This window comes from Lissotriton vulgaris, chromosome 12, assembly GCF_964263255.1.
Source record: "Lissotriton vulgaris chromosome 12, aLisVul1.2, whole genome shotgun sequence".
NCBI classification, from domain to species: domain Eukaryota; kingdom Metazoa; phylum Chordata; class Amphibia; order Caudata; family Salamandridae; genus Lissotriton; species Lissotriton vulgaris.
Genome location: NC_141700.1, coordinates 632851020 through 632872670, shown reverse-complemented (window position 1 = coordinate 632872670; position 21651 = coordinate 632851020). Strand labels below are relative to the sequence as shown.

Below are 21651 nucleotides of genomic sequence, written 5' to 3'. Positions count from 1 at the left end.
TCTCTGTCTTGTAAAATACCTCCTTCAGGCACAGATACTCTCAAAGTAGGAGAAAATTATTCCCATACTGAAAACCCACCCTAGACCCTAATGAGCTACTTAACTGCCACCCTCTCACTCACCTACCCTTCATTTGTAAAATAATCGAGAAAGTAGTCTCCATTTATTAAACGATCAAATAAGCAAGATAACCTCGAACAAGACTACAAACCTGGCTTCGGAGTTTGCAATACCACTGGGACAGCCACCCTTCATTTAGCCAGCAATACCTTCCTGTTTGTCTCAATAAATGACCCCTTCCTGATGATCCTATTTGAGCTCTCTGCAGCCTTTGAAAAGTCAACTAACAACCAATCCATGTGCTGCACACACATGGGCTTCTTTGATTAATGTTTACCTCACCATCTGTCATCAATTCATCCAGATGGATCCTGATCCTCAAAGTCACAAACATTTCCAGAATCCATCAACTAGCCCCATGGCTCCATCCTGCCCTCATCGTCTACAGCCTCTACATGGAATCTTACTTATGGACAAAAGGATCAAGATCCATCAATACGATGACACCACTTTAGCTGAAAAGCTCAACCACTCACAAACTCCATCAACTTAAAACCTGCCTTGATCACATTCAGAATTGATTGACCAGCACCAATCTGAAACCCAGCCCAGGGCAAAATTCCTCCTGTTTGGCAATATTACCACACCATTACAAATTCAAGTCTGGCTTTTCAAAACAAAATTGTATGAGTTCATTGCACTACAAAACAAACGTGGATGTCTCCATTCCAATAGTGACACTGAACTAAAAATCAAGAGGTTTCACTATTGACACCAACTCCTCTTAATAACACATTGCAAAAAAAACTAAGATAGCATGATACCAACTCTTCTTGCTGAAGAAAGTGAAACACTTCCTACTGAAAACTGGCTTCAGAACAACGGTGTAAGCCGGAGTCATATCGCACCTAGAAGAAGGCACTACCCCACTCTGTGGTCTGTATTGTACGATACAGATATCCCACATAATATCTATCAGTAGTAATATCTAACGCTCCAATCCCACATATTAGACATAGTGAGTAATGTTTGGCACTACTATGCCACATGTTAGATATGGTTAGTAATGATGACATTTTAGGTATTACTCTTAAAGTATGATGCTGCTGTCGCACATGTCCTGTATCACCAGTACTGTATGACACGGCTATCCCATATGTCATGCATACCTCGTAATACCAGTTACTGTCATCCCGCAGATCACTTTGACTACATCAAAAAGATTGCTGGCTATGAAGCTGTTGGGTTTGGTGGCGACTATGATGGCGTTTCAAGGTAAGGCTGTGCCCTTGAGTTAAAGGGACCTTGTGTAAACAAACTTATTTTGAAAGAACCCTAATGTATGATGAATTCTAGCAAGGATTCAAGACATTTTATCAAAAATGTTGCTAAGCTTTTGCGTTTGTGTGTGCTATGATTTATGCTCTTACATATACATAAATCACAGGTCATGACATGATACTTGTAAGCCTCCACAAATCCCAACAAAGGATTAAATAAATCATCGGACAGTTTCCGTCTTGGACAGTGACAGCCACCAACAAAAGGGACATTTGTAGAATAGGTACGTGGCTGCATCATGTAAAAATATCTTCTTTATAAAGCGGGATGCATTGAAAGTTGAAAATGTCTAAAATATTTGAGGTCTTGAATACAACAGTACATAAACACATACATGCTCAATGTGGCATATACTACTTTAATGGGATTTTGGTTTTTTTAAGATTTCCCTTCTTTTATGTACATCATAAAGGTTGGTTCATTAACAGCATGGAACATCCATGGGCAGCACATTTGCTCCAAGTCTAGCATACTTTCACCAATTCCAAATTGAATCAATTTGGGCCAAATATCCATATGAGGAAATGTACAACATCATTGTTTGAACAACTTTTCTGTAGTCACACAAGGCCAAAAAAAACCTAGATATTAAGCTTGCAAATGAGTTAAACTCAGAAAATCATTATATTAAATGTATCCATGTTATGTTTTACATACCAAAACGTTAAATAAACTACCTGACAAGAGCAAACTATTACATTTCAAGAATGAGCTCCCTTGTTCACTAAGGGAACACTTGCCATTAGATCAGTATCTAAGAACTAAAAACAGCCACACAAATTAACCTGATTTTGAGACAGAGGCCGAGATTCTTTTGAATAAACAGTCTGTTGGGTAATACCCCAAAAATATCATTGAAAGAGCAAGGAAAGAGCTTTGATAAATAGAGGATCCATTCTTGAGGATAGAACTAGGGAAGAGCCCACCCAATAGATCTGTGTAACCACAAATTGTAATTCCATCAAATGAAATAAATAAAGTAATTAATAAGCACTGGCAAATACCAATTTTCTCTTTCAAGTGGACCACAAGTCTTAAGGATATATTAGTACGTACGAGACAACGCAATACAATCTCCTTTGGAGAGAACACTCTTTGTGGTCTACACTTGATGCAGGGACATGTTCCCTGTCCACAATGTTCTGTATGTAAATTTACAAAAACACCAAAACGCTGAATCCAGATCTGATCAATTCTTGAAAATGTATGAACCATACAAATTTTAATTCCACCAATGTAATCAACATGATCGCATGTCCTTGTGGTCGAAAATATGTCGGCATGACATTGACACAAGTTCGGGTTTCGCGTAATATAAGATGTTGCCACAAAACGAGAAACTATTTTATTGCAACAGGCATATTCTCAAGATGCTTTAGAGTGGGTCTTTATAGGCAAGGTTTCATCATGTACCAACCAAACAAGAACACTTTTTGAAAGAGAACAAAGGATATATTTTTTAAAAAATCATTATTAGAGGACTAAATAATGAAATTCCCTTGAACCAACTCAATATTAGGGCCAGCTGGTGCTTCCTATATGTACACACAAGCTCCCCAGGGGTGTATACAAACTATATTATCACCTCAAGAATGTAGTATCCATACATGTTCTGTCAATCAGTCACTATTTACCGAGATCAGCAGTTTAACAATCAAGTATGTAACTAAATACTCTATTGTTTCCACATACAAAATGGTGCAACTGGATTAAATCAACTAATGGAGGGAGAGGGAGAGGGTCTCAACCATTCAATCCTGAATGATGTAGAAAATGTAACTGTAGGGTGGGAGATATGTACATGACAATCACGATTTTCTAACTTCAGTTTATACTGTTGTGTGCCCCATCCTCATTTTTTGTATGCAGTGTGTGCCCTTGTATGATTTTGCTGCATACACTATTTTACCTCTCATTATTTATAATGGGAAAAAATATGGAGGCGATCACTTTGTGGAGTGATGTTTAAAATATGTGAATTTGTGTCTCTTTTACACTGCACTAACAGGTGTTGTGTTTGATCCAGGCTAAGTAAGCCGGCATACTTTAAAAATGTCCCAGATACATGCTGAGCTGGTAGAGATACAACACTATGATGATACCAAATGATATGGGTATTCTACATGTCCTGATGAAATCTGTGGACCCATAGATGCTCCAAGGAAAGCCAGAAATATGTCACCAAGAAGAATACCGGAAGAAATATATCTGTGAGCATCTAATTATTTTCCTTTATAAGCATACCATAGGCACCCAAAATAAAGGCATACTGGAGTAGCCCTTAGGCCTTTTTATCTTTCCATCTACCCCGAAAAGAAATATCAGTCGTCCCTCCACGTATGTCGAACCTATCCTGGTTTCTAGGGACAAGGATGGAACCTGATGACTGAACATGCCACTGATAGAGCAGGTGAGGGACTTACTTTATAGCCATGGCGCCATGGCCACTTGAATTAAGCAGCAGTGGAGGGCCAAGTTATGTGGCAAGGTTGACTAAATTATGCAGCAAGAAAATGCAAATTAGCAGCATAATACGGCACATTTTGTGATAGTAATACTTCATTATTTTATCCTTTTTCGGTCTTGGCTAGATGGTGCATGTGCTGTCTCTCCGAGACCTGTTGTTTTCAGTCAGTGGGGTTACAGCCCACCCATAGCCTACCATTGGTGCCATCAGCGTCGCTCTCACTTTCTTCGTTACCATTAGTCATTGCATGCAGGTGTCATGTCCTCTTCTTGTGTTTGACTCACCGATAGATCATGGCGTAAGTAGATGTCTCCTTCCACTGCTCCTGTTTTTTTGGAGCTATGTTTTATATTTGTCTTCAAGCACTCCATAGGAGTACTTGTGTTTTCAGCCTTCTCCCCAATCTGTATACCTGCTTTTCCCTTTCACCCCTCTGCCCTGGCTGTTTATTTATTTATTTTTGGAGTTTGTAAAGCGCACAGCTACCCGCAGCGGGGGTGTCCCGGCGCTGCGGACAACAAGCAACCAAAAGGGGTACAGCAGGGTCTAGATATTAGAGAATAGCCAGGTTTTAAGTCTGCTCCGAAATAGTGATTCTGATGTAATGAACCTAAGGTCCAAAGGAAGATGATTCCAGAGTTTTGCAGTGACCACAGCAAAAGCACGACCTCCGGTTCTAGAACGACGGAAACGGGGGGCGTGTAGGAGGTGGAGATGATTTGATCTGAGGACACGAACAGACTGGACAGGTTTCAGCCTGTGTCTCACATAGGCAGGGCCTAGACCATTAAGAGCCCTAAACGCAATGACCAGAGCTTTGAATTGTATGCGATAGGGCACCGGCAGGCAGTGCAATTTAGCCAGATACGGTGTAATGGAATGGCGGTACGGGATGTTACATATCACCCTGGCCGCTGCATTCTGTGCAGTCTGCAGCCGTTTAATCAGGTAGGCTGGGGCTCCTACATACAGACTGTTCGCATAATCCAAATGGGACGTGATTAATGCATGAACCACAGTCCTCCATGAGTCAAGCGGAAGAAAAGGAAAGATTTTTTTGATCATGCGTAGTTGACCAAAACATGCTGCTGAAACTTTATTAATTTGGGGCTTACAGGACAAGGCATTATCAAATTGAAAACCCAAATTCCGTGCGGATAAGACTTGAACTGGGGCAGGATCTAATTCAACAGGCCACCATAATTTAACCGGGGGGGAGATTTTTGATTAAAAAACAAGACCTCAGTCTTATCCGCATTAAGTTTCAGATTGTTGGTAGTCATCCAGGAGGAGATGTTAACCAGGCATTGTCGAAAGTTAGACAAATTGCCATCAGAGTGGTCTCTGAATGAAAACACAAGCGGAGTGTTGTCAGCGTAAGAGATCACTCCCGCCAAGGGAGCAAGGTAAACGTTGAAAAACAAAGGGCTAAGTACAGAGCCCTGCGGAACGCCACATAGCAAGGGTTTCTCAGCAGAAACATAGGGCCGAAGGAAAACCTGCTGGGATCTGTCTCTTAGGAAGGATCTCACCCACGCCAAAGGCGTCTCCCCATGCCAATATCGCGAAGGCACTCCAACAAGATGTCGTGTGAGACGGTGTTGAAGGTCGCGGATAGGTCGAGGAGGACCAGCATGGCCTCCTCGCCCACATCCACGCACTCCCGAATAGCCTCCGACACCTCCAAAAGTGCAGACTCTGTGCTGAAGCCAGGCCTAAAGCCCGACTGGGAATCATGAAGAAGTTGTTTAGATTCCAGATGTTCTGTAAGTTGCTCCTGCACCACATTCTCCAAGATTTTCGCAGGCTTAGGGAGGAGTGAGATGGGCCGATAATTACTAAAGAGTGTTGGGTCAGCATCAGCCTTTTTCAGAATTGGAATCAACATGGCCTGTTTCCATAGAGAGGGGAATAGGCCAGAAGATCAAGAGAGATTCCAAATCTCAAGAAGTGGATTAATCAGCAGGGGAGCCAGATCGCTCAGTACTTGGGCAGGGGCAAGGTCAAGGGGAGACCCTGATTTGCATCGATGTAACAAAGTCTGCGCATATTCCGCTGTTAGGGGTTTAAATGAAACAAAAGTGTCCTTGTAGACGATTTTGGAAACAGCTGGTAGAGAAACCCTATTCTGATGAAATGTATCCGTGATCTTGATGATTTTCTCGTGAAAAAAATCCGAGAGACCATCACAAAGGGACTGACTAGGAACAATCGGGCAAACCATGGCAGGAGGATTGGAGAATTCTTTAATGATGTTGAATAGGGTCCTGGATGAATTCCCAGCAGCCTTTATTTTCTCTACAAAGTAATCCTTCATGATAGTCCGTTTGAGTTTATGGAAATGCTTGAGGGCAGTTCTATAAGTAGTTTTAGCTACCGGATCATATGACCGTCGCCAAATGCGTTCCAATTTCTTGCACCTACTTCTTTCCTCTCGCAGTGCTGGCAAAAACCGTGGGGCCGAAGGCTTAGATCTTAAAGAAGTGAGAGGTAGCATAGGGGAAATAAGATCAATCGCTGATGAAAGACAAGAATTAAATTTGGATACGTCAATGTTGAGATCGTAAGAGGGCTGCCCTATCCGAGTAGGCAGGATAGGCTCAAGGGCATCACAGGTGACATTGTGCCATTTTCTACCAAGGTCTCTACCCTTCAAACCCTTCCCCCCCCACTCCCGCATTTGGCTTTTCTCCACCCGTCTGACTTTTATTACAATTATTTCTGTGTGATTTCAAATAGATCAACTGAAGCGAACCAGCACTTCTCGGCCATGTGCAGCGCTGGGATGGAGTACTTTATGCAAACTTGAGAGAAAAAATAATCTCACCGGCTGAGACTCCAAAACTCTCTCAGTCTTTACTAGCTGAGTGCTCTCTGTTGAGCAGGTATGAAGCTACCCTAAATTTGGGACATTCTACCCTCAGTGGGTGGAATATCCTAATAATCGTATTGACTTTCTGCCCCTGGCTAAAATGGTTGTTAACCCCTTCGCTGCGGCAGCAACTCCGCCGCAGCGCTAGGGAGGAGGGGGGGGGGGGAGCGGCGCTCACATGCTCATGAAGGAACTGCTCCGTCACGAGCCTCGGTTGAGCTGTGCTCATGACAGAGCGGTTCCGTCATGGCCCCGCCCGCTCAATAGAACGCGCCGCGCAGGCGCAAAATCAGCGCCGCGCAGGCGCGCCGATGGCCCATGACGGAACTGCTCCGTCATGAGCACAGCTCAACCGAGACTCATGATGGAGCGGTTCCGTCACGAGCATGGAAGCGGTTAAAGGTCTTTGCGTGCGTCGGGCCTCCAACTCAACTTTGGAGCATTTGTAATCGTTATTACCCTCGGCAGTGGCTATATCGCTTGATTACACTTCCAGGAGGGAGGGCAGTGTCACATAGCTCGTGTTTCAGCATCTCCAGGCAGGGACATTTTAAAGATTTTGGGGGCCCTGGGCCAAATGTATTTTGGGGACCTCTGATCGGAACAGCTTTGAATTTATGATCCAATTTTAGCTGTTTCATGCCCTCTTTGGCCAGGTCACTGACAGTGCACAGGCACACTCATCCAAATTCTAAATGTGTTTAGATCTAATATTCAGGGATATTGAAGTGTATTTTCAATATTGCATAGCAGCAGCACCTCACTAATATTACTGCAAATAATATCTGTGACATCCTCCCAGTACTCATATTTGAGGTTTTGTGTTGATCTAAAAATCTTTAAGGATGTTGCATGAAACATAAACACAACATTTATCTGCAAAAGGTCTGTAATAGACCCTCACACATCACCCACATGAAAAATAAATGCAAGGAGAATGGTATTTGAAACAATCTGTTTAAGAATTATTCATGGTCATTGGGGCGAGACACTGCAGAACAGAGCTGGCTCTATGGGGAGGGGGGGGGGGGGCTGAAAGGTTGGGGCCCTTGGCCAGAGCCCACGCTGCCCATGCTTTCAAACGTCTGTCTTCAGGAATTATGTAACTGACACAAAACCATTAGTTTGAGGATAATCCAAACTACATTATCATAATTAACATGCCAATAGTGAAACAAACCTTACCGTTCTAATATTGAACATTATCATCATGAAATGAAATACCACATTGTCTTAGGGGTGTGCAAAGGTTTCGTAACATGAGTGACGTCTTGCATAGTTTATTATCGGGCCTCACGTAGTTTGTAGAGTTTCCCCGCTTTGTTTTCTTCAACGCCCACGCCAAACTCTTCCGCTGAACGTGTTATATGAGGCTAAACCCAGGGGTCTGCTTTCCAGCGTGCACCGCCGCGAGGCCACGCTGCACACGTCACACGTGGACGTGGTGTAAGCGAGCGCGTAACCTGCACAGCTTTTACCTCATGATGGACTAGACTCTCGCTCCCATGGGAAATGTCCTTCCAAAGACTGCCACAGACAAAGGCGTTGTGAAACTTCGTTTTCACACGGTTGTCCAACTCGTATGGAAATTTGAGATCTTTGACTGTCGTTCATTGCTCTTGAATGAAATATGTAAAGTCTGCAAGAAAAACGTATTTTCTTTCACACATGTGAGACCTGGCAAAGCGCCAAGCGTGAAAAAGAAGAGAACGCAGAAAGAGAAAAAAAGACATTGGAAGTACTAAAGAAGAAATGAGAAGAGGACCATGAATCTTTTACACTGTAATTCAGTAATTGCTAGAAGGAGGACAGGAGGTTCCTGACCTCTTATTACAGAATTAGAGATTGTCCAAAGACTCCAAACATTCCAGATAGGGTTTGCCCAGCTGCAGAATATTCATAACACAATGCGACAAAATGACCCATAATAAAGCACACTGAACATAGTATTTACTGTAAAAGGAGATGTTTGGAATGTCGGGGAAGGGAAATTGAGCGTGTATTCCTCAATTATGTTTCTTTTATAAACGAGGCAGTGTTGCATTTTAAAAGTGCATTCTGGTGTGACAGCCTCTGCCCAAACTCTGCTGGCATTTCAGAGGCCATGTTAGTTGAGTTGGACATGCTAACAGGTGACTGACTCTCCCCAGTCCAACCCCCCAGCTGTGCGAGCAACTCGCAGGCCCTCCCGCCATTCCTTCTTTCCCATCAATTATGAACACCAAGAACTTTCGTGGTGGTAGAGCGGCCGCAGTTTATTCTCACAATAAGTTAGAACACACTTTGTCATGATGGTATAGGTCATCGACATGCTCATTTCTGGCTTATCCTGTACTATAAAGTAAGGCATTTTCATAACAGGTTACACAATGTACCTTCTATACTTATTGTAGATTAATAACCATACCAAAGTCACAAAAACAGGGGAGCCCCTTTGGATTGATGAACACTTCGCACACCATTTATACGCAATTCATACACAAACCTCCTCTTCACCAGTAGGATGTCATTAGACACAGGGGATGCAAGTTAAACAGATACATCTGAAAGAATATAAATCTAAGTACAAATGTATTCATTATAAAAAGACACTGTACTTATCATATTTTAAAATTACTAACATCGATTAAATCATACAAATCATAAAAATCAGACCATATAGTCTAACACAATCAAATTTGTATTTCTTTTAAAAAAATATATACATTTATGTACAAAACTCATTTATGCACATAAATACTTGGGAACATCAAAAGGAAAAACGAATTCCTTTTTCAAAAGGAAACCGGCAAATCATACGTGCATCAATTGTAACAGATTTTACACAGTTTCCTTCAAAGAGCTCTCTGAAGGAAACTGTGTAAAATCCGGGGTGACAATTGTTTTCAAATTTCAGCATTTTTTACAAATCATTTATAGCTGTTACAAATTGATGCACGTATGATTTGCCGGTTTCCTTTTTGAAAAATGAATTCGTTTTTCCTTTTGATGTTCCCAAGTATTTATGTGCATAAATGAGTTTTGTACATAAATGTATATTTTTTTTAAATAAATACAAATTTGATTGTGTTAGACTATATGGTCTGATTTTTATGATTTGTATGATTTAATCGATGTTAGTAATTTTTAAATAAGCAAAAGAATACCCACTAACTACCCTCTTTTATTCACCCACAACAGGCTGCCCATAGCCCTAGTTTATAAACGCCACCCTTTCTGTGTTTATGACATATTCTGAAGGCCGCTAACCTTTGGATTGTAATCTTAACCCCCGGGTGCTCCTGAAGTGAGCTCAGGGGCATAACACAGGCCCCTGCATCACCACATTGCGGGGGCCCCTAGCTGCAGGGAGCCCCCTCAGAACAGTACTCGGGCCTGAGCGTTCCAGATTAAATCCGGAGCGGGAGCTCCTCCGTGTACATTGCAGGGGGGCCCCTTAACCTTTCGTTACACCACTGAGTGCCCTAATTGCCATTGTAACATTTACTACCTTAGCGTCACCACGGTGTGTACCTGCTGCTCACTTTTTAGCCCACGTGACTCCACATTGCTTGGTCTGCCGCTAAGTGCCACCAATTTCAAACTCCGGCTAAATTGGCACTGCACCCACCACTTCTATCCCTTTTTTCTCCACCCTGGTTTCCTTCATCACCAAAGATTGCCGGCGCCTACTCGGACCTGCACATAACTCTATTCAGGTAATAGTTAACCCTGCAGGAAAACTGTTATATTCTCACCATGTTTATGTGGGCTTTCCCTTTAAAGATTAGTTCTGTTTAGATTTCTTGTTGTGGCGGTTTTCTATGTCTGGGCTTCTGGTCAGTTACCCGTTAGCCTTGATGTGGACACCAGCTTTTCTCTGTGACTCTTAATAAACCACTATTACTTTTTTATGGGAAACATCCTTTACAACGCAACTTTTACCACGCAGTGCTTTTACATCGCAAATTTTACAACGCAAACCATTGCAACGCATTGCGCTGGGGGGCGCTCTAGGATAGGGAATAGATTTAATTTACTAACCAACACCTTCCCTACTATCCACGGGGACTGGAGTTGGAATAGTAAATTAAACTATTCACTATCCAGCGCCCCTCAACACTATGCGTTGTAAAGGCATTCGTTGTAAAAGTTGGGATGTAAAAGCATGCTTGGTAAAAGCATGCGTTGTATTGTCATACATCCTGTTTTTATACATCTTTGTGAACAGCAATTCTTCCCCTACAACAGATGGCGACGATTGGTTAACGGAGGAAAGGATACACAGAGTGATTTGCGGACGCGTGGAACATCTATGCAAGCCAAACCCGACGGGCTGGGAACTGAATTGGTTGAATTAGGAGTTTTGCCCGAACAGGAGCGTTACCCTTGTGCCTCATATCGCCTTCTCCTGTTGTATACGCAACAGGACTCATTGTTACATTGCCCTTAGGTCAACTAGCTTGGATATCCAAGGTGCCGAATATCACCCGTGCCAGCATAAACTAAGCTCCGCGTGGAGGAGAAATAACAGCCGAGGGCATGCTCACCCATCCCCTCTCTGTTTCGGTATTAGGCAGGGTTCGAAGTCGGGGGAACACGCAGGTACACGGCGTCCCCCCACTCTTTTCACAGGGTGGACACCGTCCCCCAGCAAAGAAGCTGGGCCACACAGAAATAAGCTGAACGTGTCCCAGTGTAATTTTCAGACACTGGGACACGTTCAGCACGTGACGTCATGAGGTCATTTGCATATTGGCAGTCCCACCACTTCTTTTTATAGGACTTGTGCCCTGGCTAATAGGAGACCGAGTGCCTTGGACCTGTGCTCACTTCAGCATACCAGCGGCTACTGTCTGCGGCCAATTATTTATCCACGGAGAATTATTCATTTTTTGCATGCCTTGCCCTACTTCTTGATTAACGCCTAACTCTTTGTGTTTCCTGGCCGAAGCCTATTCAAGGCAGCTTTTGCTAACCTATCCTCCTGCCTACTCCTTACTCACATGGGCTCTAATTTCAGCTTGCCTGTACTGGTTCTAACCAGTGACTGTCTATCTATCTATCCAATCGGTCTTGCTTTCACCCCACGGCCCAGCTCGTGCTATCCGATCTTCCAGCTAGACCCCCGCCCTAGCTACTAAAGCTTGTGTTCGTAACAGCGGCGGCCTGAAACGTTGAGTTACAAGGTCGCGTTAGTAGTTAAATGATTCCTTTGCTCATTTTGATTTAATCAGCCTTGTGTAAACTTTAACTCTGCAATAGTTCACTGCTTTGAAGTAACAGTTCTATGTCACAGGAACTCGACCCGAAGGTATTGGAGCACCATTTACATTACACAAGGACACGTCTGACTTATTTTTGGGATGCAGTGGGCCAAAAGAGAGAGGGAGAAACAGATCTTCGGGCTCAACAACCGATATCACCAGCGACCAGATGGTCTTGCTGAGACCTGTGAAGTGCTCGGGTGTGGCTGTGTGCGCGCCCTGGAGCTGTCTCAGCCCAGGCTGATACACACGACAGGGGTGGCTGAAGCCCCTTGAGTCCAATGGGCGTTGCGCGCCTGCCAGCGAGCGATTAACTTCCTGAGCCATTTGGCTGGTACATCGAGTAATAATGGCTTAAGAAAGAGCCCGGGACCACGAGACTGGCCGTAATATCTCCCAAAGCAGAGGAGCAAGGGGGCAACTTTCTCCTCACCCAAACTTCCCTTTAAGAGGGCATATGGCCAACACATCATTTCACAGAGCTCCATTACAAATAAATGAGTTGTTATAGAATGCATCATCAAGCCCTTCTTACCCATCACCGACGCCGACCCCTGCCAGCACTCACCGGGGCACCTTCGCCATCACTATACAAAGATCGGGCTTCCCATCCCCCACCCAATCGTGGCGGTAGTGGGCAGAGGGTTCCGGGAGAAGCTGTGGCGCCTCCTGCGGTCCATCTTGTGTTTTACAAGCTACAACCGCGCCAGCCTACACCATGACCGGAAATAAACTGAGGCTGCAAAGCCCTTAGTATTTTCGACCGGTGGTCACCTCAACCACTTCATGCCACCTTGCCTTCAGGGGCACCGCCGCCCGCTCCGACCCACTATCGGTGCGCGACCCAGGGCAGCCGGCAATCCTCACACAAGGCAGGACGGTCCCGGCTGGATTATTTTATGCCTTGGCTGTGTCGCCCCATTGTAGTGTTCCCCACTACAAAGATACACGGACACCGGATCATGTAGTTAACTCTCTTTAATCGTGCTGCTTGTCCGCTCCCCGTCCCTACTCTAACTGCCCTTTCCTGTCCTGTCCCCACCTCTTCCCCTCTGCCCACCTAGCTCCGCCCACCCCAACTACTGGACTGCCAACCTTATTACACCTCCCCCTTTCTTAACAAAACAACAGTGAATACTGGAAGTTAGTCCATTTCTTCAATTAGTCTCTTTGGAGGCTGCACGTGACGTCGGGGTCGAGCCGGTGTGGACACAGTGTTCTCTACTGCTGGTTCCCGCGCCGTTGAGGGTGTAGACTCAAGCTCGCCGGACTCCGGTGTGGAAACTGTGGGTGGGTGCTCGTGCTTTTCGGGAGAGCATTTCTTGAAGTGTGATGCATTGCGGGTGACCCGCCGAGTTTCCGATTCAGCGGTCACCATGGTGCCCTTTTGTTGCACGATTGTGAGAGGCTCATCTTTGAAGCGACAGTCAGTTTTTTGGCGTTGCTCCTGCTTGACAAACACCTTGTCACCTTCTTTGAGGGAGGGTGACCTCGCCCTCCTCTTGTGGTCTGCGTACTCTTTCATCCTCTCTTTGCGATGCCGGTCCGTCGCAGCCATGTCTCGGATCTGTTGGTCCGAGAGGGGCTTCTTCAGGGCTCCTTCCCATGTTGGGATTCGATTTCTCACTGTCCTCCCAAGCATGAGGGTGGCTGGGCATTGCCCTGTTGTGGAGTGAGGAGTGGTTCGGTAGGCACAGAGGACTTCGTTCAGGGCCGACTGTAGGTCTTTCTTCTCGGCCGTGGCTTGTTGGAAGGTTCTCTTGATGGTGGACATGAACCTCTCAACGGTGCCGTTGGCTTGCGGCCAGAGTGGTGTGACCCTGCGGTGTTGGAAGTCCATCTGCTGCGCAAAGTCACTGAACTCGTGCCCGTTAAAGGGGGGTCCATTGTCCGTTTTGATGACTCTGGGGACACCCCAGGTCGCGAAGACGTCTTCAAGTACCTTGAGGGTACAGGTGGCACTAGTGGAGGAGACGAACTGGGCTACTGGAAATCTGGAGTATTCGTCCATGATGACGATCACGTATTTCCCTGAATGTAAGGGCCCATAAAAGTCCATGGCAACCTCCTGCCACACCCCATCAGGTAATGGGGTCATCTGCAGTGGTGCAGGCGGGTTGTTGTGGCTGGTCAATTGGCAAGGGTGACAGTCTTTCAGAGTGTCCTCAACCATCTGGTCTAGAGCTGGAAACCATACCCGCTCTCTTAGTGCTCTCTTGGTGGATACAACCCCTCGATGACCCTCGTGCGCTAGGTTGACTACTCCTTGTCTCAGAGCGGCTGGAATGATTATTCTGTGATCCCTCAGGAGGAGGCCGTCTTCAGTCACTGAGAGCTCATCAGAGACGTGCCGAAAGGCCTGGAGTTCTTTCTTGATTTCAGGATCTTCTTCATCTTCCTGCGGGTGATACCTCCACCTGTTGGACTGTATGCGCTCCTTTACGATCTGTAAAGTTGGGTCTTGGTTGGTTGCTTCCTTGATGGCGGGCATGGGTATGGCTGGTGGTCGAGCATGGCTGGTCACGAAACGGATGTATTCCTCCGCGATAGAAGGCGCAGCCTCTGCGGATTCCCGGGGGTGGCGGGACATGTAAGCAGCTGGGTTCTCCCCCTTCCCCGGTTTGTGGACAATTGTGAAGGTGTACTCCTGCAGACGGAGACCCCACCGCTCGATCCTGGGGGGCATCTTGCTCTTGGGATTACCATAGATTGTGACAAGCGCCTGATGGTCGGTGATGAGCGTGAAGTGCTTCCCGTATATGAAGATGTGGAAGTGCTCGCACGCCCACACAACCGCCAGGCTCTCCTTTTCTGGCTGTGAATACTTCCTTTCTGTATCGGTGAGGCTCCGACTGGCATATGCGATGATTCTCCGCTGTTCTGAGTCGTCGTCGTATTGAGCCAGGATGGCTCCCAGGCCCACTGGACTGGCGTCTACGGTGATCTCCGTTTTCCTCCTGGGGTTGAAGTATGACAAGCACTCCGACGATTCCACGGCACGTTTGATGTCCCTGAAAGCGCTCTCGCACTCCGGGGTCCAGTTGAACAGCTGGCCAGTCTTTGTGAGGAGCCGCAGTGGATGGCTCACTGTGGCATAGTCGCGAATGTAACGAGCACAGTAACTCGCCATCCCCAGAAAAGAGCGCAGATCGTTTACATCAGCAGGACTCTTGGTGTTGTTGAGAACGGCAATCTTGTCGGGGTCCGGTTTCATACCATTGGATGAGAAGATGTGACCGAAGAATTTCAGGGTCGACTGATGAAATTCACATTTGCTTTTGTTTAGAGTCAAGTTGGCGTTCATGAGGGCATGGCAGACGCGGTCAAGGGCGATGTCGTGCTCCCGTAGATCCGCGCCGTACACTAAGATGTCATCACTGTAGTTGAGGGAGTTCGGTATGTGATGAATGATCAGACGAATCGCCTCCTGGAAAATCTCAGCAGCTGAGGACACACCAAAGCTGAGCCGTTTGTAGTGGAAGAGGCCAAGGTGCGTGGCAAAGGTGGTGATGGAGCAAGAGCTGTCATCCAATTCGAGCTGGTGGTAGCCCTTGTTAAGGTCCAACTTTGAAAAGACAGTTGCTCCATTGAGTGCCGCAATCATGTCGCTCAAGTGTGGACCGGGATGCCTCTCCCTTTCGATAGCTGTGTTCGGCAGGCGCATGTCCACACAGAGACGGACTTTGTCGGGGGCCCCTTTCTTGGGCACAATGACCACCGGAGACACCCAGGGGGTGGGTCCCTCGGTGCGTTCGATGATGTCGGCGTCTAAGAGGTCCTGCAGTTCTCGCGCCACGGCAGATTGCAGATGAAAAGGCACTCTTCGCGGTTGTTGAGCTACGGGTTTGATTCTTTCGTTGATGTGCAAGTGGACTTGCTGGCCTTTCAGTTTGCCCAGGCCCTGGAACAGTGATGGAAATTTCAAGGTATAGTCAGAACTGCCATTCACGTTGAATAGGATGTGCACCAGGCGCAAGCGTTCAGCAGTGGGGAGACTCAGTAAGCAGTCTGCGTCTGGTCCCTTGATGACGTGGATGACAGCTGGGACAGTGATGTCGCCATGCGTGAGGGTGGTGTCGAACTTGCCTAGGCAAGGGAGTGGCTTCCTCGACATCCAGGTGTACACTCGGACGGGTGCAAAGCGCAGGCGAGGCTTGGGAATCATGCGTTCATGTTCGGCAACCGAGATGTAGTTGAGTGACGCGCCACTGTCCATCACGAATTTGGCTGCATGACTACCCACCATGATGTCGAGCCGGGGGTAGCGTTTGAGCTGGTCGTTGTCGGCGATGTTGACGTACTCCGTGGTGAAGGAGGATCGCCTTGAAGAGGAGGATCTGGAGTCTCTTGAAGGAGAGCGACGATCCCATCTGGAGCGTCTGGAGTCGTGGCTGGAGTGAGAAGACGCAGGAGATCGGGCAGGTTCATCCTGAACGGCTCTGACGTGGTGCCGTTTGGTTTCAGATCGCGAGGGCCTATGTTGACTGGTCCGTCTGTCCCGGTCATCTCGTTTCTCTCTGTGGTAGTCACTGCACATGGCCTCAAAATGATTGGACCGTCCACATTTGCGGCAGCGTTGGCCCATAGCAGGGCAAGAGTCAATGTGAGGGTAGTCATACCCGCATCTGAAGCATCGCCTCGAGCGTTCAGGCCGTCGATCTCTTCTCTCAGGGACTTTTGTTCTGTGATCCGATCGACGTCTGGGTGAGAACCTGGATCGGCGTGACCTGTCACGCGGGTTGCCACGGTGTTCCTGTCTTCCGTGTTGTCGGTCAGAGACACGGTAGGTGTGTTCGCGGCTGGCGGTGGGTTTAACTTCGATGTCCGCCGCGTTTTCTTCAGCCTGGTCATAGAGCCGGGAGTTTTCTTCAATTTCAGCGAGCTCTTGCGGTTTTCTCAACAGTCGACGTCTCAGCGACTCCGAGTGACACCCCAAAATTATTCGAGACTTGATAGCCGCATCGGGCGAGAAGTTTGCAAAGTCACAGTATTGGGACTGACGTCGCAGTCGATGAATGAAAGCAAACAGTGGTTCGTCTTTGTCCTGGCACAGTTGGTGAAACTTGTGTCGCTCATAATCAACGTTCCTTTTATGTAGAAAGCGGTTGTTCAGCACGCCTTTCACTTTGTCAAAGGTATCACCTTCATCAGTTGGAATCTCTCGTACGATCTTGCTGATCTCGCGTCCTCCTAGGTTGCGAAGGGTTATTATTTTGTCTTTGTCCGAGTCTATCTTGGACCCTTCAAGGTAGTCCTCAAGGTCTTCCAGCCATTCCTGCCACTTCAGGCCCATGCTGCTCCCTGTTGTGACGGTCAGTGGTTCGGGTGCCCTCAAGTGCGTTCCTCCCTTGACTTCCCTTTGCGCGGGAGGGTTGGACATCCTGACGGCGAGTTGACAGCGTTTGTTTGACTTCCGTTGTGGTTACTGGCGTTTGTCTCCCAATTGTCTCTTGCAGCTGCCAGTGCTTGTTTGTTGCTTGCAGCCCAGGTGCACTTGGTAAGGTTCACTGTGTTATCTTGTTCTGATTCGTCAGTTTGCGCTGCCAGTGCTTGTTATTTTACTTTGCCTGACCTAAAGATGGCCGCCGCCCATTCAAATAGAGTCTGTCCTTCAAGTTGCCTGACCTCAAGATGGCCGCCCCCTCTACAGCCCACGAGGTTTTCTCTCCCTTAGGCACACATATACACAGTGCTGTTGGACTCACGATTGGGCTGTGGCTGGTCTTCACCCTTCTGGCGGGGCTTGGTGAGTTGGGTCCGCTGTGTGTGTGTCTCGCTGGCCTCGCGCGCCGCGTGTCAGGCGGCTGTACTTTCTTTCTGCCGGTCGTTGCAGCGCTGGCGTCCTGCGCCCTGCCACACGCGCTGGGAGCACTTCTCCCGCCCTCACAGTGTTGCGGGCGTGCTGGGGCGATGTCGGAACGAGCCTCCGACCCCCGCTGGGCTCCGGCGCGCTTCTCACTTTCGCGCTGCCGGCGCTCTCACTTGGCGCCTCTTCCTGGGCTTTGCAGCGCTCGCTCTCAGCGCTCCTTCCTGTGGAGCTTCGGCGTTTGTGCACGTTGCTGCTTTCTTCCCTCGACCCTCTTCCTCTGTGGAGGGGAGATCCGGCCGCTCCTGGGGGGCTCTTGTCGGCGCCGCAGGGTCTCGGCTGCAGCGGAGCTCTGTGTGCTCCACGCTGCGGGACGGGGCACTCTCGGGTGGGTTTCTGCTTCATCCCACCCTCGTCGCCAGTTGTAGTGTTCCCCACTACAAAGATACACGGACACCGGATCATGTAGTTAACTCTCTTTAATCGTGCTGCTTGTCCGCTCCCCGTCCCTACTCTAACTGCCCTTTCCTGTCCTGTCCCCACCTCTTCCCCTCTGCCCACCTAGCTCCGCCCACCCCAACTACTGGACTGCCAACCTTATTACACCCATAAGCCCGTCATGATGGCTCGAGGTGCCCATGTGCAGTCTGCCCTTCCGGCCTTGCCGCCTCGTTGCCACTGATGATCCTAGGCACACCACAGTTCCGATTCCGGTGCTTTCCTGCTTCTCGTTTGTCACCAACCAGCCAGCGTCCATGCTTCTTCTGTAGAGTGTGAGTGGCCATATCTTGTAGTGTTTGACATGACTGGCCCAATTTCAGGGGCACATGAAATCAAATCTGACATGTAACCGACTTTGCTTCTCAATGAGTGGTGTTTGGATGGCACCAGCCTGCCTCCTACTATTACAGGAGTTCAGTCTGCCTCTTGCCAGAACACAAGATTTGCATCTTGAGTGATTGCTGTGCTGTTTAAAGTCTGAGCCTTTAACATCTGCACAACCCTAGGTATAGCTGTCCTTTGTGAGACCAGACCCTGCAGGATATGAATAATCAACGAGACAGCTCTGCTTCTTGAGAACCAGCCTTGTAAGATCTCTATAACCTCAGATACCTCTGCTGTGTGAGGATTGGGCCATAACGCGAGGGACATCTCTGCTGTCTAAAGAGTCAATACTCTGGGTAATTGATGTATCAGCTGCCAATTTAGCATGACCATCTGCCTGCCTTCCTCTGGGAGGGAAACGTGTCTCTGCCAGGGACTGGCACCCTTATAATGTTTGGAAAAGTAGAAACTGAGATTGTGACTAGGGGGGTTTCTGAAGGGTTCACACTCTGGGGTGTAATGTGTGAGGTCAGTGTGCTTCACTACATTAGAAGAATGACAACAAGTGTACCGACATTGGAGCTGTTGATGACAAGTGGCAGAAGTCAGGGGCGAAACAGCATTTGGCACAGTGCACAATGCAAGCCTCGTTCTGATATCCGCTATATTGGGGGTGCTAACACCCCACTGGTAAACACCAATACCGCAGGTGCAGTATTTACCACATGGATTATCACCCACCCATTCTGAGCCCACGGGTCTGAGGGAGGCATAACATACCCACCCCAGCCTCGGTTAGGAGGGCAAACAAGAGTCTTGCCTTGTGTTGTAGTGGCATGGAGCAGATTGCAGTGCCACGAGGAGCCCTGCTGAACTGCAGCTTTGTGGAGTAAGGTCTGCCGGAGCACACCAGTGCATGGGAGTTTAGTGGTCTCAAGTGATGACAACAGGGCACAGGGGTATGTAGAAGTAAGCCACCGAGGAGCCATTTTCTCCAGGGGTTCTCCATTGCTGTTGGGGTGTCATCCTCTCTGGTCGGTCAGCAGCAATTACAAGTGGCCTTGTAGGTTGGGCAGTCACAGATGTTCCATGCCAACACTTTGCATCAATTACTCCTGCAGCACCAGAGGTTTATATTAAGGTATAATAGATTAATGAAATTCTGCAGCCACCGCCTCTTCTCACAAAATTGAGGATTTGCAGCATTTGACACATATTCAATCATCTGCTACATAGTTTGCGGATTATTTAAGAAAAGTGTTTGTATCAAACCGCTCAAAAGTTACTAAAAATGCAGTGACAAACAAGTTGATTACCTTTGGTAATACTTTGTCAGTTAGACTCTATTTAGCAGCAGATTCCTTACCTTAGAGTTAATCCACAGGCGTAAGACTGGATCTGGATTATTTTTCTTGAGCAGTAACCCGAGGGCCGGTAGGTGGTATAGTTTGGCTCCGTGTGGCATCATTGGCGTCATCCAAGCCATAAGTGATCTTCATGGTTCCTATGTAGGAGCCGCCCAAGTGTCCCTTACTTTTTGCGACTTTCCGTGCGAGAAACACTGAGCCACAAAGTATACTGATGACTGATGACTGAAAACTAGGGCCCTGAAAGGGGAAAAACCCTGTCCCTAGAAATCCATTCTCAGACGCGGGGAGGATGAGAGGGTCAGTAAGGAATCTGCGGTTAGATACAGTCTCTACCAGATAAGGCGTTACTGAAGGTGAGTAACTTGTTTCTGATAGAACTTCAAGTCTCAGATTCCTTACCTTTGAAAGTTACCCAAGCAATACCTCCCCGGCATTGGGTCTGCGGACCAATTGTTGCTGCCTGGCGGATGTCAAGGAACTGAACACCGCGAGCAAATGCAGCCGTTATTGCTGCATTAGCTCTGGTTGAATGAGCACACAAACCGTCAGGGGGTTAGTTTTTAGCCAGTGTGTAGCAGATTTTAATACAGAGTATGAGTCATTGTGCAGTGGTCCTTTTGTGTACGAACTGTCCCTTCTTTGCTCCGACATACCCCACGAAGAGTTGGTCATTGTTGGAGCGGATACTCGTCAGGTAGCAGTTCTCTAAACTTTTTTGCTTTTTCCACCTGGGTTTTGCTAATTCTCTTGTGGAGCGTCTGGGATCTGAGCACTTTCCCACTGTAAATGCAGTGGGAAAGGGCAAGTGCTCTTCCTACCTGTTGGGGAGTGGCACACAATGTTCTGAAACATCGGACACTCTGCCATCGCAGACCAGTGTGCACACTGGCATCTATTGTGATGAAACCCATGAGCCACCTGCCATTGCAGGCTGCTGTATGGGTGCACCTATGGTGCCAGTGGGTGAGTGCGCTGCCTACACCATCTACCTGTTACATCTGGAAAGCGTTGCCCTTTCAAGTGCCCACAAAGGCTACTATATCTCAACAGGTAGCACAGTGCAAGTATGTAACTAAGACTTGTGCCTGGAGACCGGATTGTCTAGTGCGGATCCCCAGAAATCCTGCCCGCATCGAAGGCATGTTGTTCCTGTACTGCAGGGACCCTGACACTCATAAGTGTCTAATTGGTGGTGAGAAAACTCACCAGTTGTGGGACCCCGAATAGCCCATTTCATCGATCATGCCACATCTCTCATATGCATCATACCGACTGCATGCTTATTGCTTGTGGTGTCCGATTTACACAGAGCGACCCTCACAGGTGGAGGTGTACCCATAGTAGTGCCTCATTCTACCTCATGTGGTTTTGCTAAACTTTGAGCTGTGTGTGTGACTGTACTGGTCTGGTGCAACCTGTATCATCGTGCACCGGACGTTGTGCCTCATTTAAAGGGAGATATGGAATTTGCATCTCTTTGCGTTTGCAACCTAAAGTGCCTGGTGCAAATCATACTAACGGATTGTTTGAGCACAACCCTGATCAATGTGTACCAGTAAGGGTCCTCTTCCTACTGGGAGGCTCTCCTGTGTTACTCTCCATCCATTGGTTGTTCCCCCTTTAAACCTCATTGTGGTGGACCAACTGTTCTCTTCAAACCTAGT

General features: G+C 47.4%; 1 protein-coding gene across 2 annotated transcripts in view; it reads left to right on the top strand.

Annotated features, from left to right (window-relative positions):
• Nucleotides 1–21651, top strand: part of DPEP1 (dipeptidase 1) — a 199145-nt gene that overhangs the window by 160043 nt on the left and 17451 nt on the right. For both annotated transcript variants that reach the window (XR_015302468.1, XM_086945795.1), the window contains exon 8: nucleotides 1260–1335. Coding sequence is in view for 1 of the 2 variants with exons in the window: in XM_086945795.1 (XP_086801921.1) it covers nucleotides 1260–1335 (76 nt within the window). In the remaining variant the exon portion in view is untranslated. The remainder of the gene's footprint in view (nucleotides 1–1259; nucleotides 1336–21651) is intronic.